Here is a 20,188-nt window from a genome sequence, read left to right on the forward strand (position 1 = left end):
ATCAGCTTGTTATAATATACGACATGGCGTAAATATTATATGAAATAAACGTTTCCTGAAAATATATATTTATATAAAAAAAATGACAAAATAAAGTGACTTTTTAATGTTTAGGGGTTAATTAGAAGAGAAGTTGCTTTCAATTGAGGGTCCGGCTTGGTGTGTGTGCCGTTACATTTTCTGCCCCGCCAACCATATTCACCGAAAGCACAAATTTATTTCCAAACCCAACACATTATATATTTCTAAAACTTTACCCTTCATTCATATGTTACTTTCAATTTCTATTTATTCATCATAATTCTATTATATTTAAAAAAAAAAATGAAAACTCTTGATGAAAGTATATTCTATAATTTAAATATAGTTAAAATGGATCTTCAAACAGTTCAAGAAAGAGAGTAAATTGAAATTTTAAAATTGCGGGCTAAGGATAATTTGATAAAATTAACTAAAATCAGCTTGTGGAACATATATCTAATTTTAGAAAAAGTAAATTACAATTATATCAAAATTTATATATGATCTGTTAAGTGGATCTTGATAGAGCTAATAATTAGATTTATTTAATAAAAATATCTACATAAATACATCAATGCTATATATTTTAAAATATTTAATATTTGAGAGTCACCTCATATACAATTTTCAAAATAGCTTACGTATTCGTTTTTAAAATTATATTGAAGAATAAACTAAACTCTAGCTATCGCTTATTTTTTCTTGCTTCTTGATTCTAGTAATAAATAAATAAATTTGATTACCATCGATCAATTTTATTAATCGGACATAGATTTTTTTTCGTTAATTTAGTACTTAGCTTTTTTATTCAAATTATATTCTCACTTGTTAGATTTATCACAATTCACATTTACATTCCTCTTCTTTCAGGATCAAACAATGTGATTTCTAAGCTTAAATTCTATTAATAATTGAAGTGTTATGTGAGTGAAAAATTGTCAAAATTCACACTAAAAGAAAAAAATAAAAAGATTAAATTAAAAAAAAGACAAAATTATAGATCATATACTGAACTTTTTCATCTTCAGCGGAAAAAAACATAAATATCTAACATAATATACATTTTAATTATTTATATTATTGAAACTACAGGAATCACGTCGTTTGATTATGAAAACCATGAAAATATAAATTATAATAAATGTTAAAAGCGTTAGATTAATTTGATCCTAATTTTTTACTATAATTTAGAATAAGATGATTAATACACACACATATATATATGATTAAATTGTAATCTAAACAGTTTTATTCTTGCTAATTTCTCTTTTGGGGTGTAATAAACGAAAACTTTTGTGAGAACATAAGATTATGAACTATTTATTAAATATATGACAAATGACGTTAATAAATATTATATCCAATCAATAAATATCACATTAATAACACCACATTTCATGTATTAAATGAATTGTTCACCATCTTACTTGGCGAACTAGGTTTACACAAAAGTTCTCATAATAAGCCTATATCTACGATAATAGAAAAGGAAAAGGATATGTATATATTTGAAGGGTGTAAGTAAACTTGTCTCATTTTTTTGGTTGCTCATCCGATTTTCAGGGTTTCGCCCTGACTAATTTGAATCTGACATGCGTCGTGCACCTGACATGGTGGATAAGTCTGTCAGCGAAAATTTTCTACATATACAAAATTCGAATACGAGACTTTTTTTAAGCGATATCAAACCGCTTATCATTTGGATCAACCGCGTTGGTTTTCTCTTTTCTTTAGTAGTATAATTAATGTTATAAATATTACAAACTTGTCATAAATATTTAACATAAAAGAACAAAAAGAGACAAGCGTGAAAGCCACTCTGTTAAAAATCAATCCTCTCCTTTTCCTTTTCTTCTCATCTTTAGCCTCTCTTCTTTCTCTTGCACAAATAAAGAGATCAACCAAAGTGAGTGAGAAACACCAACAAAAACACAAATCAAGAAACCAAAACATAAAAAACATAAAACAAATTCAAGAATGTGTAGTGTTTCTTTTCCACTGTTTTCTTTTGTATAATGAGAAGCAAACCTAATCCTCTTCTTCAAAGAAGAAGATGGCAATCCATCAACAACATCAAGAACATCATCAAGAACAAGAATTTCAAGAAAATTCTTGTTTCTTGATCGACACTCTTTATTGTGAAGAAGAAAAATGGGATGATGAAACAACTATAGAATATAAAAATCAAGAACCAATGTTTTCTTTTTTCCCACTCACTAATTTGCTCGAGCAAGATTTGTTTTGGGAAGATGGGGAGCTTCTCACACTATTTTCCAAAGAAAATGAGCAAAAATTTGTAGTGAATGACTGTAATTCTGTTGCTCGTCAAGAAGGTGTTGTATGGATGCTTAAAGTTAACGGTCATTATGGATTTTCAGCTCTAACGGCAGTCTTGGCCGTTAATTATTTTGATAGGTTTCTGTCAACTTCTTATTTTCAAAAAGATAAGCCGTGGATGATTCAACTTGTTGCTGTTACTTGTCTTTCTTTAGCTGCTAAAGTTGAAGAAACTCAAGTTCCTCTTCTTTTAGACCTTCAAGTATGTCATTTTTGTTCTAGTTTTTGTTAATAATGTTGCATTTTCTGATGAATTTTCTTGAATTTTTAGATGCTGAAATGAGTTTTCTTGAATTTTTTGAGTCGCCGGGGAGTTTTTTTGTTCTTGATTTGAGTTTTCTTTATATTTTAGTTGCTGATGTGAGTTTTCTTGATTTTTTTAGATGTTGATATGAGTTTTCTTGATTTTAAGTTGCGGGTATTTGTTTTCTTGAATTTTTAGGTTTTCATATGAGTTGTATTGATTTTTCAGGTTCTCGTATGAGTTTTCTTGATATTTTTTTATAATTGGAAAAGAAATCGGTGTCTAACGCCTATAACATTTGAGTTTTTTTGATTTTTAAGTTGCCGATACGAGTTTTCTTGATTTTTTCTTTTATATAATTGGAAGGACAGAACGCTAACATATTATTTTAGCAGAATGCTGTTTAGTGCCGGTTTTCTTGAATTTTTTAGTCGCTTATATGAATTTTCTTAATTTTTATAGGTGGAGGATTCAAAATTTGTTTTCGAGGCAAAAACAATTCAAAGAATGGAGCTATTAGTGTTATCAGCACTAAAATGGAAAATGCATCCAGTAACTCCACTTTCATTTCTTGATCATATAATTAGAAGACTTGGATTAAAGACTAATCTGCATTGGGAGTTTCTAAAAAGATGTGAAAATCTTCTAATCACTCTTGTCTCCGGTAATTACTCACTTAATTTTTTTTTTGCCGTTTTTTGACTGTATTTTAGATTTTTCGATAAGAACAAAATTTAAAGAAAAAAAGAAAAAAGATACCCTAATAAGTTTTTTTTTTTGTTATGGTTAGATTCAAGATCCGTCAATTATGTGCCTTCTGTATTGGCTACTGCCACAATGATGTACGTTATAGACCAAGTTGAACTCTTTAATCCCATTGACTATCAAAACCAGCTTTTGGGTGTTCTCAAGATAACCAAGGTATGTAATCTTAATTAGTCATAATTATTATCCAATTAAAGTTAAATTCAACCCTCAAACTTCTCACAAACGATTAAAAGATTCTTAACTCGTTTCGTTAGATAAAAGTGTATACAACTTGTTAATTTTGGATCAGTTTACACCTTTACCATAACAAATGACGGTAGATTCAAGCGTAAACTGGCAAAAATTGACAAGTTTAAGGGCGAGATAAATCTTTATTGAATTATAATCCAATTGAGATTAGGTCAAATTATTATTCTCTTATATATTAAAAAAATGATTTTTTAGATTAATTAAATCATTTTACGGTTATCAAATTGTATTGCTTTTATAGAAAAGTTACCGATGTTTTATTTATTATTCCATTTTAATAATTAAATATTATCCAATCAATTCTGCCTATGTGACAATCTGTAAGCCACATTATTAATCGATCAGTTAATATATGTAGATAGAATTTGACCTGAATTCATGAGCTAATCTCCTATTTTTCAAAAAATAAATTTTGAGTTATTAAAATACGATAAATTAAATATTGGTAATTAATTTATAAAATTAAATATAATTGAGTAACCGCATAAATATTTTATTCTGATTTTTAAAATGCTGAAACAATAGAGTAATGAGTCATTAATTATTATTGGATAATTTTTATTAATTTGTGATTAGTAAATTAACCATTTTTTTTCTTCTTTTCATTAGGAAAAAGTGAAAGATTGTTATGAACTCATTCTTGAGCTTTCATCAAAGACCAAAGCCAATGGCTATCATAACAATAAGTGTTATAAGCGCAAATTTGAGGCAATGCCGAGCAGTCCGAGTGGAGTGATTGATGCAATATTTAGCAGTGACAACTCGAACGATTCTTGGGTTTCGGATTCTTCAATTGTCTCTTCATCTTCATCTTCATCATCACCCGACGAACCACTTTTCAAGAAGAGCAGAGCTCAAGACCAATGGGTTTTTGTCGACATTGTTGCCAATAGTCCTCATTGATCACTTTCTCTCTCTAAATCTCTCTCTAAAACTCTATTTCTTTATTTTTATTTGCTATTATGCTTATTTTTAATTACGTTCTCTTCTCTTTAATTAAAATTGCCCCCTCAAAATCTTTATCCCAGTTCTATCTGGCTCGATCCGATAAAAAAACCTTACCCGATTCGATCTAAATTGATTAAAACGGCGGCCCTCTTTTCATCTCTAGTCCGGTCTTATCTAGCTCGATCCGACAAAATAACACTAACCAATTTGATCAAATTAATCGGAACAGTGGTTTTTGTTTGGTTTGATTTGATAAACCTATTCAGTTCGAGCTAAATTAATCGGAACAGTGACTTCAAATATCCGACGGTATGTGTACTAAAAAAGTTGTATTTTCTCTACTTAAGAAATTCCAAAATTGCCCATTTGTTGGAATTATGTCATCAAGATAGGTGGCAATGTGGCATTCATTTTAGAGAAAATGGAAGGAGGGATGAGAGAGTCAGTTTCTTATCTTATTTATTTATGTCTTTTTGGCAATGTTCACTTTTCTTTGTATAAGTCTCTTTATGAGAGAATACTTCTTTTATATATCAATGTCATGAACATATTATAATTATCATATTCATGAAATAAATTCAAACCCAAATTTTGTTCTTTTGTAGATATTCTAATTTCTTATGCTTTGCCAATTAATTTTCTTAACTTTTCCTTTGAAAGATATTGGTAATATTTATTGATAGTCCTTTAACTATCTAATCCTTACAACATAATTTTAAAAGTTTAATTCATAGTTACAACTTCTATTTTAAATCAATACTTTTTAAACATCACTCTAGTTCTATTTATGTAAATTTTTTATGATATGTTGATCATTTATAGTTCTATTTCAATTGTGATTTTTTTAATTAAAGTCATAATACGACTCCTATTGACTGCTACATTAGTTTTGTAGGTAATAAAATTGAAGTAACGCCAGAAGTAACATTTATACAAAATAGAAATTAACTAATATAATTCTGATCAATTAAAATTTATAAAATCAATGATAAAAGAGAAAAATTGAGAAGCTGTAAATAAAAAATATTTGAGAGATACTTCTCTCGTTTTAATCTAATTAAGAAAATTTTCTTTACATACTATAATTTTTTAAAATATATTTTAATATTTTCATGCTGAATTAAATCTATCATATTATTAATTAGAGTGGATAGAAGAAGAAAAAAAGTAACATAAAACATAACTATAAATGAAAATTATCAATTAGCATAAAACACTTAGAATTTTTTTTATGAATTATAAAAATATTTTTAATTAGATTAGGATAGAGAAAGTGTATAATAAAATTCAAAGTTTTGATTAAATATGATTAAACACTTTAAGTGAAACATCAACAATTAGAAGGGAAACAACATCAACAAAACTTAAAGTAGAAAATAGAATCCCACTCCAATATCCAAATAACATCCCATTTTAGGTATGGCATACTTAATATCTTAATCAAGTGATTAAATAGGGTCTTAATTAATTATGTAATTAAGACAATGGATTTGTTTTGATTAGCATGTGAAGAGAGGAACAAGCTGTCGGCCAGTGGGGAAATGGGGTTTGTATTTATTTTTGATTGGGGAGGGTTTTGACCCAAAAACCTTCTCATTTGTTTGCTCATGAGAGTGACCTTAATGTCTTCTTTCTTTATCAAAAACCTAATCCCAACCTATAAAAAACACCATTTATATTGCTCTAGATTTTCTTCACCTTTTGTCTCTAACTATTGCTTATAGGCCATTCTCTCTCTTGATTTGTAGATGACTTGACATGGAGATAAATATACTCATACTCTAATGATTTACATGTTTGATAATACATGGATCCAAATATGTGTTATGCCTCTCATAATGAATATTAGTATACAATTTACTCTATAATTCTCCAAAATAGTACCAATCACAGACACTTATGTGTTTTTAGAGCACGTAGAAAACAATCATAATTAATTGAAATACTTTATACTAAATTTTTCTATTTTTGTTTAATACTCTGATATATTTGCATTTAATACCTTTCCAGTTACTTTCTACGCACTCTGTAAATATACAAGTTGATGTGATTAAACGTATTTGAAGAGTTGTGGATTAAATTATCAAAATAAATTAAATTTAACTAATATGAGTCTGCCACACAAATTTAACGACTAAAATGACCTATTGCTCGATATTATATAGCTCCACCATAAAAAAAACTTGTACAGAAGGGAGAAGTTTGTGTGGGGAGTGATAATTAATTCAATAATTTAATTAACTATGTATATAGTGAGATTTGCAAAACGAGAAAAAAATCTATTTTTAATTAAAGATATTCAAGTGCGTGGAATGAAATTGAGATAATTTTTTAGAGTTGGAATGAAATAATGATAAAATAAGAGTCTTCTGATAAATAATTTCATACCAAGATTTTGTGAATTTACAATGCATTAAGGCAAAGAAGAACAAGCAAAAATAGGGCATGAGAGTCACCATCAAAATAAAAAAAATGTATTTTTCTTTATGGTTGCCCCAATTTTGCTAAATTGCAAAACCTTTTGACTTATATCACTCAACTTAATAATATACATTTCCATATAAGAGATGTCACCAATATTTAATCAAGTTATATATATATATAAAACCCAATAATAGTAGCAAATTTATCATCTTTCAAAAAACTTTAGCAACCTTGATAGCTCAATTATGTATTAGATAAAGCTTTTGGTCATATTATAAATTTAGCATTAACAAACAATAATGGAAAGAATTGTAATTAATGATTTTATCTCCACTAAACAATTATGTAACATTTGAATAGCTTTACCAATAATTTAAATCCCTTCTGGATTGTTAATATGGGTTTAAGACTAATTTGGATTAACTTCATAATTTTAAGTTAAAGCATCACAAAAGTTGGGGAAATTTCCATTGATGATACTTGAACATCTTCTTTCTTCCCGTGCGGTACCTAAAGTTCAATTCATTACTAGAATATACATGAAATATAATTTTATAACAATAAAATATCTCACGTACGTTAACAAGTCTTTGTTTTTGTCAAATAAATTAACCTGGATGTCTATATGACATAATTTTATTTTAATTCCTATTAAGCAATTTTTTATCGTCTAAGGAAAGATGGAGTGTCATGTGACATTCATGCATGTCTTATGTGGCGTTATATAAATCTTTATATGGTGTCTATTTCATACTAATATGTTTTTTTATATCAAATAGATATTCAACGCCAATATCCATTTAATAAACAAAGTAGAGATATATTAATATAAAATATTTTATTTTTTAATATAAATTAAAATGTAAATACCATATTACAAAAGAGATGAAAATTTAGAATTTGTAAAAATACCCTAAAAAATTAGGGCACCCACTAAACTATAAAGTTTGTTGATTAGTATTTGATCTCATAAGTTTCCTTAATTCACAGAGATCGAGATTCATGATGCCCCATTTTGGTGGATTCTACATTCGAGCATGCTCTCAATTCCTTTTGCTTTATTTCCTCTTCTTTTCTTTGAATTTTTTCTATTCATTTTTCATGGGTTTCTTCTTGCTTTTTTCACGTGTACTATAGTATATTTTCTTGGAATTCAAATTAATTTTTAGCAATGCATGCCAACCATTAAATTGGATTTTAAAAAAATCCACCAAACTTCTTTACATTTTTTTATCTATTATGATAAATGGTAGAATATATAGTACTTTTTGATATAAAAATTCATTGTTCTTCATGTGCGGAAGAATTTTTCTACGAGTAAACTATATTTTAAGCAATACATGAGAAAATATAATCAATTAGATTATGATAGAGAGAATATTTTTTAATAAAGCGGCATAACAAATAATGAAAGTGATATCATTTAAATTTTATTCTTATAATGAGTGTCGAAATGCTGAAATCATAGTATTTTTGTGTTTGTGATCATATGTAATGAGAAATTTATTGGAGGAGGAAATACCATAAAAGAAAATTAAGGAAGAGAGAAACATAAAGAAGATTAATATAGTTGTAGTAGTTTTGGTGGAAGAGTGATTCAACCTACTAAAAGGTTTGGCAAAATATATGTTTGGGCTCCTATACTTGTCCATTTTTAGCATTAATTTATATTTGTCAATCTTTAGTCCGTACACTTTTAGTTTGTAGACATTAGGTCCGTCTATTATGGAACTAAAGCCTATACTTCATGCGTTGTTACTGTAACTGGAATAAATTTTTTGTTGATGTTTTATTTAACATTATTAAAATATAGTCCCTATACTTTTATTTTTGTTGATAGTAAGTTCCTAAATTATTATTTTTAGGTCAAAATTGACATAGTTAACATTTTTCGGAAAGACCCGATGTCTAGAAAATTAAAAGTATAACATATAAAAACGAAAGGATCCAATGCTAAAAATAAAACAAGTATAGGGACCTAAAAATATATTTGCCAAAAGATCATAAAATATGAAAGGTGGGAGATTTTGAATTTGGGAGACAAAATCTTTCAAATTATGGAGTTGTGTCTTTGCTTCCCTCATGTTTTTTTTTATTATTTCTTTCTATCTTCTCCATGCTTTAAGGTGATATATAGTGTATAGAATTGGTAGTAGATACATGCCTAGTGCTCATATTCATGATTTTTTTTAGATAAATGGTATCTTAAATTTTATGAATGTGTCTGTTTAATATCTAAACTTTTAACTTTTAAAAAAAATATTTTACTTTTAAAATATATCAAACAAGTATGCTTAGTCATTTTTATCATAAAAATACTAATAAGATGAAAAAAATTTATAAATTTACCGATGTAATTGGTCATTTTGATTCCACATAATTTACACACTACCGTCATTTTTTTATAATCGAAATTTAAAAATTCACTTTTGTCCTTTTAACATAAAAGAAAAGTAATAGAGAGGGAGACTTTGTTTTTTCAAAGGAAAATAGCTTGCTCTCAAAGTCCAAAGCAAATAAGGTTGAAATCATATTGTCCCTACCCTAATAATTTTAGAAAATTAATATTTAGATTTTTGCCCTATCATCTTTTTTTAATTGAATCCCTCTATTTTTTTATTAATATTATATCCTTGTACTTTTTATTTTATAGATATTAGGTCTTTCAGTCGAGGAAATGAAATGTATGCACACCACGCGCCGTATTCCAACTTAAATAATTTTTTATTCATTTTCTTACATTTGCTTTTTTAAATTGAGTCCATGCATTTTAATTTTTATTAAAAGTAAGTTTCTTATTCAGTTTTTTTTCGGTCTGACTTGACACCGTTAATACTTTTTGTGATGGAAGAACCTAATGTCCATAAAATTTCAAATATAAGGACTTGATGTATATAAAGTATAGCGGAGAGATCGAATTATAAAAAGTTTGACAGTACAGGAACCTAACTGTACTTTTTGCCAATAATTTTAGAATTGTACAATCATGGCCAAGTCTTACACCATAACATACTGATCTTTAAAGAAAAACTCTTTTTCATGTCCTTAAACTATATCTATTTTATTTTTCTAGTCCTTAAACTATTTTTTGTCCTTATGTGGTCCTTCAACTTAGCGAAAATTCATTTTCCAGTCCCTGGTTGACAAAAAGACGCCGTTTAGGATAACAATTTGCATTTTTAAAAATAACAAAACAACGTCATTTTTATCATTCGGGAATTTAAAAATGCATTTTCGCTTAATTGAAGGATCAAATAAGGACAAAAAAATAGTTTAAGGACTAGATAAATAAAACATGTATAGTTTAAGGGCCTGAGAATGGATTATTCCATTTTTAAAACTTTCATTTGACCTCTTCTATTTTTTCTTATTATAAAGAATATTGGTAACTATTGAATAATAAAAATCCTATTAGAAGAACTATCATTAATTTCTCCCTCTAATTTTTAATGTTTTAAAAAAGAACGGATGTCTCATTAAAGAAACAAAATCCACAGTGGCACCTGGTCTCCTTCCCTATATAATTGTTTCATAAATAAATCACATGTATTTCATTTCAGACCAAAATCTACAAATAATTAATGTAAATTTTATCAATTCTTCTACTTCTTTTTTCTTCCTCACAGCTGTAAAGTTTTAGAAAAAATGTAAGGACCATTTTTATATATTTAGAGAGAGAAAGTGGGCCTATGTTTCTCTCTCTAAATACACAACTTATGTTTTCTGCCACAGTTTTGTTTTTATTGAAAGAAAATGGAAACAACATTCATGAGAATCACTGAGCCATGAAGCTTTTTGGTAATCAATTGGTTCTTTTGACTCTCTGAAAACTATACTAAAATGTTTTAATTTACCTATTTTTAAGTAATTTTTGCCACTATACTACATTAATTATGATCTTCACATTAATACATTTGCTGTCTGTAATCCATATTTTAATGTTCTTTTCATAACAGGGTTGCAAAAACTGAAACAAACCGAATAATCAAACCAATAAATTTGGTTTAATTTTAGTTTGGTTCGATTTAAAAAATAAAACAAAATTAGTTATATTTTAGTATAAACCGAAAAAATTGAATTAAAAAATCAATTGAACCGACTAGTTATGCTAAGATTGATTTGAAATTCTTTACATCCTTATAAATTTAATTTAATTAGATTAAAAACATTAATAATTTAATTCGGTTTATTATGATTTGTACAAGATGCGAACAATGACCATCCCCTCATCTTACGATTTTACTTCGACAAATAGAATTACAAAATATTGTGCTTGTTATTATTTATATATATATATATATATATATATATATATATAATATAGAGTTGCTTTCTAATTATTCTTTTGGAATTACATATAGTTTGGTTTATAACGTGGTCCAAATTTAATGATTCAGGAATGTGACCTCTAATTTAATGCTAGACATTGATTAAGATGAATAAATTAAATCCTTCCCTTGAGAAATTAATTGACTGAACTAAAGTTTCTATTCTTATCAAGATTTTAGAATGACAATTCTCAATTAATATGAATAATAGTTAAAAAGGAAAGACAGGTAATTAAATTTGGAGGTATCGAAGTATCACCTTTTGCAATATTTTGACCAAATTTTGATTCAATTAATTTGATTAACAAATATTAATTTTATTTCAATTGAAGGTTTTTTAGCAAAAGAAACATATGTGCTTGGCAGCGATAGTTTTTTTTTTTGCCTGAAATGAAAACTCGTGATTTATGCAAAATTTAACCTAAAAACTCTTTATTGAAATAAAATTACGTACAAGTGACAACTTTTCGGAAAAAACAAACAAATTCGATTGCTACGTGGAAAAGAATAAGCAATATTTGATTGTCATGTATGCATTTTAACCAAAACCTCTTCTTAAAATAAATTAAAGTTGAATAATTAGAATGAAACAAATTAAAATTTTAGTCACCAAAATGCAATAAAACGATAGTTTGATATTCCTAAGAATTAATTACCCGAAAAAAAAAAGATAATAGAAGTTTGTATTGTAAATAGAGGTATTCATCCTTATTGATGCCATTTTTCATCTCATTCTTTTACATTCATCATTTACAACCTAAATAAGAAGGCCTCGAACTCAAATCCACGATCGGCACTAATGTATATACATTTATTTTTACCATAAAGTATAGATCAAAAATAAATATTTAAGTGATAGAAGGTTCATCTACCACATTACATATAATTGTTACATAAATTTTAGAAGATAATGTTCGAAACATAAATAAATAAGAAGAGTAAATTCTCATAACAAAAGACACATTAATGATACATGTATTATACTCTCAAGAAACTATATATTATAAATATATTGAAGAAATAAAATGGTCCCAATCATACGAATGCATGCCCCTCAAAGAGATCAGAACATAGGACCCAGAAGCTACTGTCAACTTCCAATGGCAGTTTGCATTTCCATTGCGTGATTCAATTTAATTTTTTTGCATACATACCCCTCTTCTTGTTCTTATTATCATTTAATCATGTTTTTTTTATTAATTACTACCCATTTGGTATCCTATGTTTTAATATTGTATATATTTACATTGTTTTTCATGTGGTCACTATCATATATAATGACGAGAATTTTAAACCATTTGCTATGGAACAAGTTGTTGATGATGAACTTGGTAGAGTACCAATTCAATGTGATATGAGAGAGAGATTTAGAGACAACTATATATTATATGGCATCTATTCAATGAAGCCATTCACAACATATTTATAATTTGTGGTCCAACTTTGGATATGCACATATTTAATAAGCTTCTTATTTCCCTCCTTTTTCTTGCCCTTAATTATGAAATAATCATATTTACTAATTATGTTGCACTAAAATTTCTAGAGTGGCATGTTTGCACGTTTACGTGTTTTATCTTTATTTTCAAAAATGCTTCTGAAACTTCAAAACTCTAAATTTTTCATATATTTGTATAAAATATTATTTTATCGTCGACATATCTCGTTTCTTTGTTTCCGTTCCCGTGTTACATAGCTTATTAATGATGATAAATGAGATTTATGCAAATTTTGATTCATTATCGCCTTAGTTAATCAAAACAATCTCTCACGCTTGTTTTGTATTCAAGAGTTCACACTATGTGCGCGTTCATAGAGAGCGTTTTTCATATAGTCGTATTATTTAACGATGTCATTTATTATATTGAATATAGTGGATCCAAAAAATTATAGTAGTCTGAATAATAGTGTGATTTCGTTAAGGCACCGTTTGGATTGAGGGTTTTTACAATCCATGGATTTTAGCAAAATCGATGGATTTTAAATTAATGGAATTTAAATCCATAGATTTTAAAATTCCATCGTTTGGATTGAATATAAAATCAATGGATTTTTAATATTATTTATGGAAAATAATAAATAGTATAACAATCCATCATCTATAAAAAATGGTGGATTTGGACTTTCCCATCTATTAGGTGGGAAATCAAAACCCTAAAAACTGATGGATTGTAGAAAATGAGGGAATTTATAAATCCATGGATTGTATTAATTTTTTTTCTAAGCAAACGATGGATTTTGTCTAAATCCATGGATTGTTTAGAATCCATCAATCCAAACGGTGCCTAAATGAAAACACCTGTTCATGTGTCGGGCCCGCCATGTTTTTTAATTCTTTATACAAGTCTAAGCCGGCTCGAGCTTTATATTTCTTACCCAAATTCGGTTCTAACACAATATTTTTACAGACTCGGGCTAGACTTGGGTGGATTTACATGGAAATTTTATAAAATTGAAAGCTCGAGCCCGTCCATAAAATAGCGGCATTTTTTTGGGTTCAAACTCAGACCCGGCTTGGGATAAAAAAAATATTGCCCATCCCGGCTCTAAAGATCGGATTTGAACGGGTCTGAGCGGACACCCAAACCCCTGAACAGGTCTAGATGAAAATACCAAGTATATGCTTCATTATGTATAAATTTTTTGCATAGAGAAACAATTCACAAGAAATGGTGAAAGCTTGAAGTTACTATTCTAACTAAACAAACTTTTCTAACTAGTTTTTTTTTATAGAAAGATGGAAACTTTTCTAACTAGTGAGATCAAGTTTTAAGGGCAACTTGGAATGTTTAATCTAGGGGGTGATCAATCGATTGTTTTAACCAATCTATTTCGATTAACTTCCGTCAAAGGTTCAAAATCAATTATTTAGTCCAATCAACTATATTTTGTTAATTCAAGTTGATTAAATTGGTTGGTTCTTAACCGAACCAACCGCTTAACTCAACCCTAATTTTACCATCTCAACTTACTCAAGGTAAGCCATGGCCCGAACAAAAATGGAAGTGCCATCAAGACATTTACACTCCAAATCTCAAAAATGGGTCCTTAAAATTTTACCCTTTTAGGTTGAGCCCATACCATATAATTTAAATTTAGAAGCAAAGTGTGTAGTGAGAGAAGTAGCATTCAATTGAGAAATAATGGTTAGATCAGAATTATGGGTAGGTGGTCCAAAGGGTAGAAAAGTATAATGGTTTTGGGTCAGTTACAAAATTCCTTAGAAGGTTAAAAAATAAAAGAAACAATTTTATTAATTTTAGGGTTGGCTTTTTAGGGCACAAGTGACACCCTTTAAAGAAAAGGACAAGAGAAGTATTTTGGGGTCAGCTTATGTCCCAAATCTGTGAAACTTGGTGCAAGCATGTCTGCTCTCTCAGACAAAGATTTTGGGTATCTTTTGGCAGGTTTATGGGTCACCCAACTATTTCTAACCCTATCGGTTCAATTTTGATTGAGAAAGTGAAAGATTTGGGTCCATTTTGCATTATGGACCCAATTTTCAAATACCCTTTGTAAGTTCATACTCATGCCTACTCAAATACCATAATTAGTTTCATCTAAGAAATATAATGTATCCAATGAGCTATAACTCAACTGGTATGTGCGTTGAGCAGTTTTCTATCAAAATTGTATGATTAAATTCTTCTACAAACGCCAAACAATTCCCTCCCAATGATGAAAAAGAAAATGCAATATAGAGAGCCTGATTAAGTATGATGATAATTAAGAGCATACTTAAGAAACTCATGAACTTGTATAGATTAATGAGAGCAACAAATTCAAATAGGAAAAACACAAATTTTTATAGTTTGTAGGTAAAAAAAGAAACTATTTATGAATGTTAATTGGTAGAGAATTATTTTTTTAGCAAAACTAATAGTTTAATGAGAGAAAATAGAGATGGATATATAAAGCTAATATTAAATTAAATAAATCTCTCATAATTTAATATTTTTTTTATGAAATTCAATTATTTATACATTTATTTGTAAAATATGACAAAGAAGTAGTGATGAATTGTTAGTTAAAAAAGCATTGTCATTGTAGTAGAAGGAGAAAGTGAAAGAGGGGTTGGGTGAAAGGTAATGATCGTGGGCCAAGGGGGCGTCGCCCTGTCTCACCCTATCTCCGCCACTGCTTGCAACTAATGAATTTTTTTAATCAAGTAGTCCCTTAGATTTGTCAATTTTATCGATTAAACTAAACATGTTAAAAAATAACTGTAGGAACTAACTGACCAACAATTTAGGTTGGTTGATCGAATTTGAGGTAATTGATAAAAAATTAAGTATGTGGTCTAATTGACAAGAGAGTTAATTCTACTATCAACTCAAATAGGCTTCCACAAAAATACCACCCATGGCAATGTCTATAAAATTTAGACAACCTTTTACCTAAATTTAAAGTGGTCCAAAGTTTTTTTTATTCATATGGTATGAACCACAATGAGGTGGTTCCATGATATTTGGTAACATAGAATTGAATGCTATGATACCCTTTTTTCATGCAACTAGTTCACATTTCAATTTTGAAATCAGTACTCTAAGATTCTTCTAATGTGTGAATGCTATGTTTTTGTTTTTCTTTATCATGGCTTGAAATAATCTATTTAATTTTTAATAAAATGTTGTCTCATTTCCGTACATATTATTAGGGTTTAACTCATTCGAGTCAAACTTGTGAGCTATTCAAAATTACGAAAAATACTTAAAATCGACTTGATGTTAATTGAATCGGCCTCAAATTTGAGTTACTCAGCAATTTGATTAGTTTTTTTTTTATCTTTTATAATTGTATATTTACAAAAAAAAAGAATATATTATACTAAAATTAAATTTTAATTTTTTTTATATAAATAATCAAATCGATCTAAGTCCAACTTCATCCTCAGTTATTTTACCAAACTCGAATTACTAAAATAAAACTCGATCAATTTCAATTCAAATTATGAGATTCATATTTTGGAATCGAATCGATCTCAAACTTAACAGTATTTCATCTGGAATCGACTCAATTACCATGCTACTTATCATAGTAAAAGTTGGTAGGTCAATTCGCAACTAATACAAAACATGAGCACGTGAAACATGATTATAAGATAAGAAACTAGTAATTTTTAGAAAAAATTCGCGTAAAAAAAAGAGTTTCGGTATCACAGTGAAGTCATGAACATGGGAGCTGTTCATTGCAGTGAAGTTAAATAAAATGACATGAACCCAGACCTACAATAATTAGGTCACTCGTGAAAAAGGTTTGTTTCTGTCCCATGTAAAATGATATGAACCCAAGCCAACAATAATTGTCCAAGTAAACCAAAGATTAAATTTAACATGTGACATAAACAAACCATGTCCGAATCGTCACGGGAAACAATGGCCCAGGCCATTGTTTGCTTACTAGTATAATGTAGCAAAGGAGGAATTTAATGGCAATGCTCAAACCATTTTGAGTGATTCTATCAGCCAGATATAATAAAGTTTTCAGTCTGCTAATTAAAACGAGTAAATCTTAGCAAGTCAGCACGTTTTTAAAGTCATAGCAGTAAAACTTCTATAATACATCTGTTAATTGAAGTCTAACATGCATGACGAATCCTATTAAAGCACGTAAAATGATGCAAGTAGGCTTACTCAGTACAACAGGTAGAAGTTAATGTTTCATACAGATGCAGGGATGTACTTAGCATAAAAATATGCGGTTAGGATAAGATGTAAATAAGTTCGATAAAGTAAAGGAAGGGTGCTGAAATTTTACATGCTCATCCCACGCGCATGTGAGCACCTAGCTCCCCAAACTGATCATCAGCTCCCTCGGTATCTTCAGACAGGCGAACAGCATCCAATTTTGTTTTCAGAATTTCAATGGCGTTGAGTACCAGTTGAGAAGCTTTAACTGCGCCAGTTGATTCAACTGTGAATATAAAACTGTCCTCCTTGGCACGGATACTTATAAGCCCTGGCTTCCCCATAGATTCTGCTTTCTTAATGACTTCATCATCATAAGTGTATGCTTCAGGATCTGCCACTATAACCTAGACAATAATTGCCAAGAAAAGAACGTTACTGTTTAATAGACAAATTATAGCAGCATAGGAATAGAACAAATAAAAACAAGCAAACCATAGTATAATTATAATATGATAAATTTCAAAATGATAATGTCCGCCATAAGGAAGACATTTTTAGTTTCATAGAGGAATTATCACGATGCATTTGTGACATAACTTGCATCCACGTGATAAAAAATTTGATCGGAAATTACAGCTAAGAATCATTAACACTTTCATAACCAAATTCATTAATCTGGCAAAAATTGGCCATTCAAGCTCTTGGGATCATTTCTTTAGTTAATGGTTCGCAGCCAGAAATGGATACTGAAAAATTGGCAGCAGCTAATTTCCTTGTTTCGAGATTGAAAGCTCCTTTACTTTTGAAGTTTTCAATGCCATTTTATGTCAGTGCTAAAAACACCCAATCTTTATTTACCAGATAAATTAGACACAAACCTGTTGAGTATTGGGATCAATGTCAAATACTTTGGTAGGACTACTATCCACCCAACTTTGCTTCTCCTCAAGCGACAAAGTTTCCATCATATCCTCATTGATATGAATGTCTGGTTCATACATGAAAGTCACTGTGGCAGCAGGAGACCATTTGGCATGATCCTTCCCAATCCCTTTTCTCGCAATTGCTCTCAGTCGCAATTCTTGCCCCCTTCGCAGCTTCACAATAGTAATTCCCCTGCATAAAAAATAAGCCATTAATTCAAATCCCTAACAAAACAATCCAATTCACAATTTACTCAATAAAAATTAAATAACACACTTGAGAACTATCAGCTATGTAGCACAGACACATATATGAGAAAACTGGACACTAGTATACGAACATGATGAATCAGTGTTATTTTAAAGTTCCTATGTTAAAATGAAGTTTTGTATACAAAATTCAAGTTTCCGACACATTTCCGAAGCGAGAAACGCTGATTGAATGGAGTGTCTGTCCACGGCTCCACACTACTAAGCCTATCAAAAATGCCAAATCCAAGCCCAGCAAAAAATCAATTCCTAATAGAAACAGCATCAATCTTGTGGGAAATTTAGCAATCATCAGTTAATTGACAACTAATAAGTGTAGGAATCATTAGTCTAATGAGGAAAGCAACTAGTGGTTCTATAATAGTTTTCTCTACACTTCTGTTAAAAGTCGTATAAGCTGAGGAAATCATAGAATGTTATGGAAAAAGCCATCTTCACATGAATCAACTTATGGTGCTCTTTTAGTAACTACCCAAACATTCAGGATTCGAATACAAACGACAACGTATAATAACAGTAAAACTACCAAAATCAGCTCAGAAATCCCTTCAAACTCTTCATCCTACACTTTCCAAAAATGATAAGTTTCTATCATTCACACTATACTCAGTAGAGTACACATAAAGCTAACAACTATTCACTGCTCATCATCATCATTAGTTTCAAAAACAACTTGAACAACATGCCGACTCTACAAAACCTTAATTCCACAAATCCTACACAAAATCTAACAAGAACACTGACAAAGATACAAAATTTCCAAAATATCTATCAAAACAGCAAATCCCCGGACCCCGACAATAACAAATAATAGCCAAATTGCTCAAAAATTGAATTTTTTTAATTAACCTGCATAAAGAACCAAATCCAAAAAACGTATTTCCTAATTACCTGGAAGAAAAAAAACAGAATTCCTCAAACTATCAAAAACAAATTCCTAAACAACCTAAAAAATAAAACAAAATTATTCCTCATTGCCCTACATCTATGTAGGGCGGACACGGATACAAGGACATGGACATTTGCAGTGACAAAGGGAGGGGGAGGCATGGGATGGTCATGGCTAAAAATTAGCACCTAAAGTTTTCAAACTTTACAATTTGGCGCTCCCTATTTTCAAAAATTGCCTCCATATAATATATATAGCAATCTGGTATCGTCAATGTTAAAAATTAAAATCCTGGCTCCTTCGGTGGACATTGGACACAGACACGGCATCACAGTGTAATTTTAAGGTTTCCTATCTAAAAAATGAAATTTCTAGTCCCAAACGTGAAGTGTAGGAAACATTTCCGGAACATGTTGACTGAATGAAGTGTCCGTACTATATAGTCTACATTCACACAAAACACAAATCCCCAAACTAACCCTAAACCCTAATCCGAACAAGCATTAAACCAGCATTACCTTTGCTCAGAGGAATCATAACCAGCCGAATCCGAAAAATCGACCGGAACAACAGTATGATCAGAGCTATACAAATCCTTGCTAGTAACATCAAGCGTCTGATCAGTGATACACTTAGCTCTCAAATGAAACTCAACAGAGCAGTACTCACACTGACCGTCACCATCACAAGCGTCACAGTCACGTGAGAATCGCATAGCCATTGCTCTCTCACTCGTCAACGGGACAAGCCCTAGTCTATGAGCTATGAACTCGTCGTTTAAGACCGACGAGTTGACTTCGATTTCGACCAAGTCGATTGCGACCGTCGGGACTTCGGCTATCATCACTCGCCGTAAAGCGTTTGCCATCGACACGTCGGTATCTCGGAGCTCGAATTTGCAGTAGTCGTCTTTGAGTTCGCGGATTTTGACTCGGGGGAAGCGTTGATATGACATTCCTTCCATTTTTGTTCGATTTTTCTGAGTTAACTCAGTGTTTGTGTGTTGTCTCTGTGTTGGGGACGAAGGGGTTGATTTAAGGGTTTTTGATTTGGGGTTTTTCAAGAAACGCTGTCGTTTTACTGTCTAGAGCCGGACTATTACTGTATGGGCTGGATTTTCTCTCGTGAACTAGGCCCATCTCAGATATATCAATTGT

At 29.8% G+C, this 20,188-nt stretch overlaps 2 protein-coding genes across 2 annotated transcripts; one reads left to right on the forward strand and one right to left on the reverse strand.

Moving 5' to 3' along the window:
- The first annotated feature begins 1,802 nt into the window (after nucleotides 1-1,802).
- On the forward strand, nucleotides 1,803-5,129 carry LOC126661325 (cyclin-D3-1). The gene is made up of 4 exons (XM_050355149.2): nucleotides 1,803-2,560; nucleotides 3,065-3,266; nucleotides 3,393-3,523; nucleotides 4,229-5,129. Exons 1-4 carry the CDS (start codon nucleotides 2,075-2,077, stop codon nucleotides 4,520-4,522), a joined length of 1,113 nt encoding a protein of 370 aa, XP_050211106.1. The 5' UTR covers nucleotides 1,803-2,074; the 3' UTR covers nucleotides 4,523-5,129.
- Nucleotides 5,130-16,791: 11,662 nt separating this feature from the next.
- LOC126661811 (DNA-directed RNA polymerases II, IV and V subunit 3-like) lies at nucleotides 16,792-20,055 on the reverse strand. Its single transcript, XM_050355682.2, has 3 exons — nucleotides 19,550-20,055; nucleotides 17,828-18,065; nucleotides 16,792-17,353 (listed from the first exon to the last, which is right to left on the reverse strand). The coding sequence occupies exons 1-3, from the start codon at nucleotides 19,993-19,995 to the stop codon at nucleotides 17,081-17,083; spliced, it is 957 nt and encodes a 318-aa protein (XP_050211639.1). The 5' UTR covers nucleotides 19,996-20,055; the 3' UTR covers nucleotides 16,792-17,080.
- Between the last annotated feature and the right edge of the window lie 133 nt (nucleotides 20,056-20,188).

Source organism: Mercurialis annua, linkage group LG8 (assembly GCF_937616625.2).
Source record: "Mercurialis annua linkage group LG8, ddMerAnnu1.2, whole genome shotgun sequence".
Taxonomy (NCBI): Eukaryota; Viridiplantae; Streptophyta; class Magnoliopsida; order Malpighiales; family Euphorbiaceae; genus Mercurialis; species Mercurialis annua.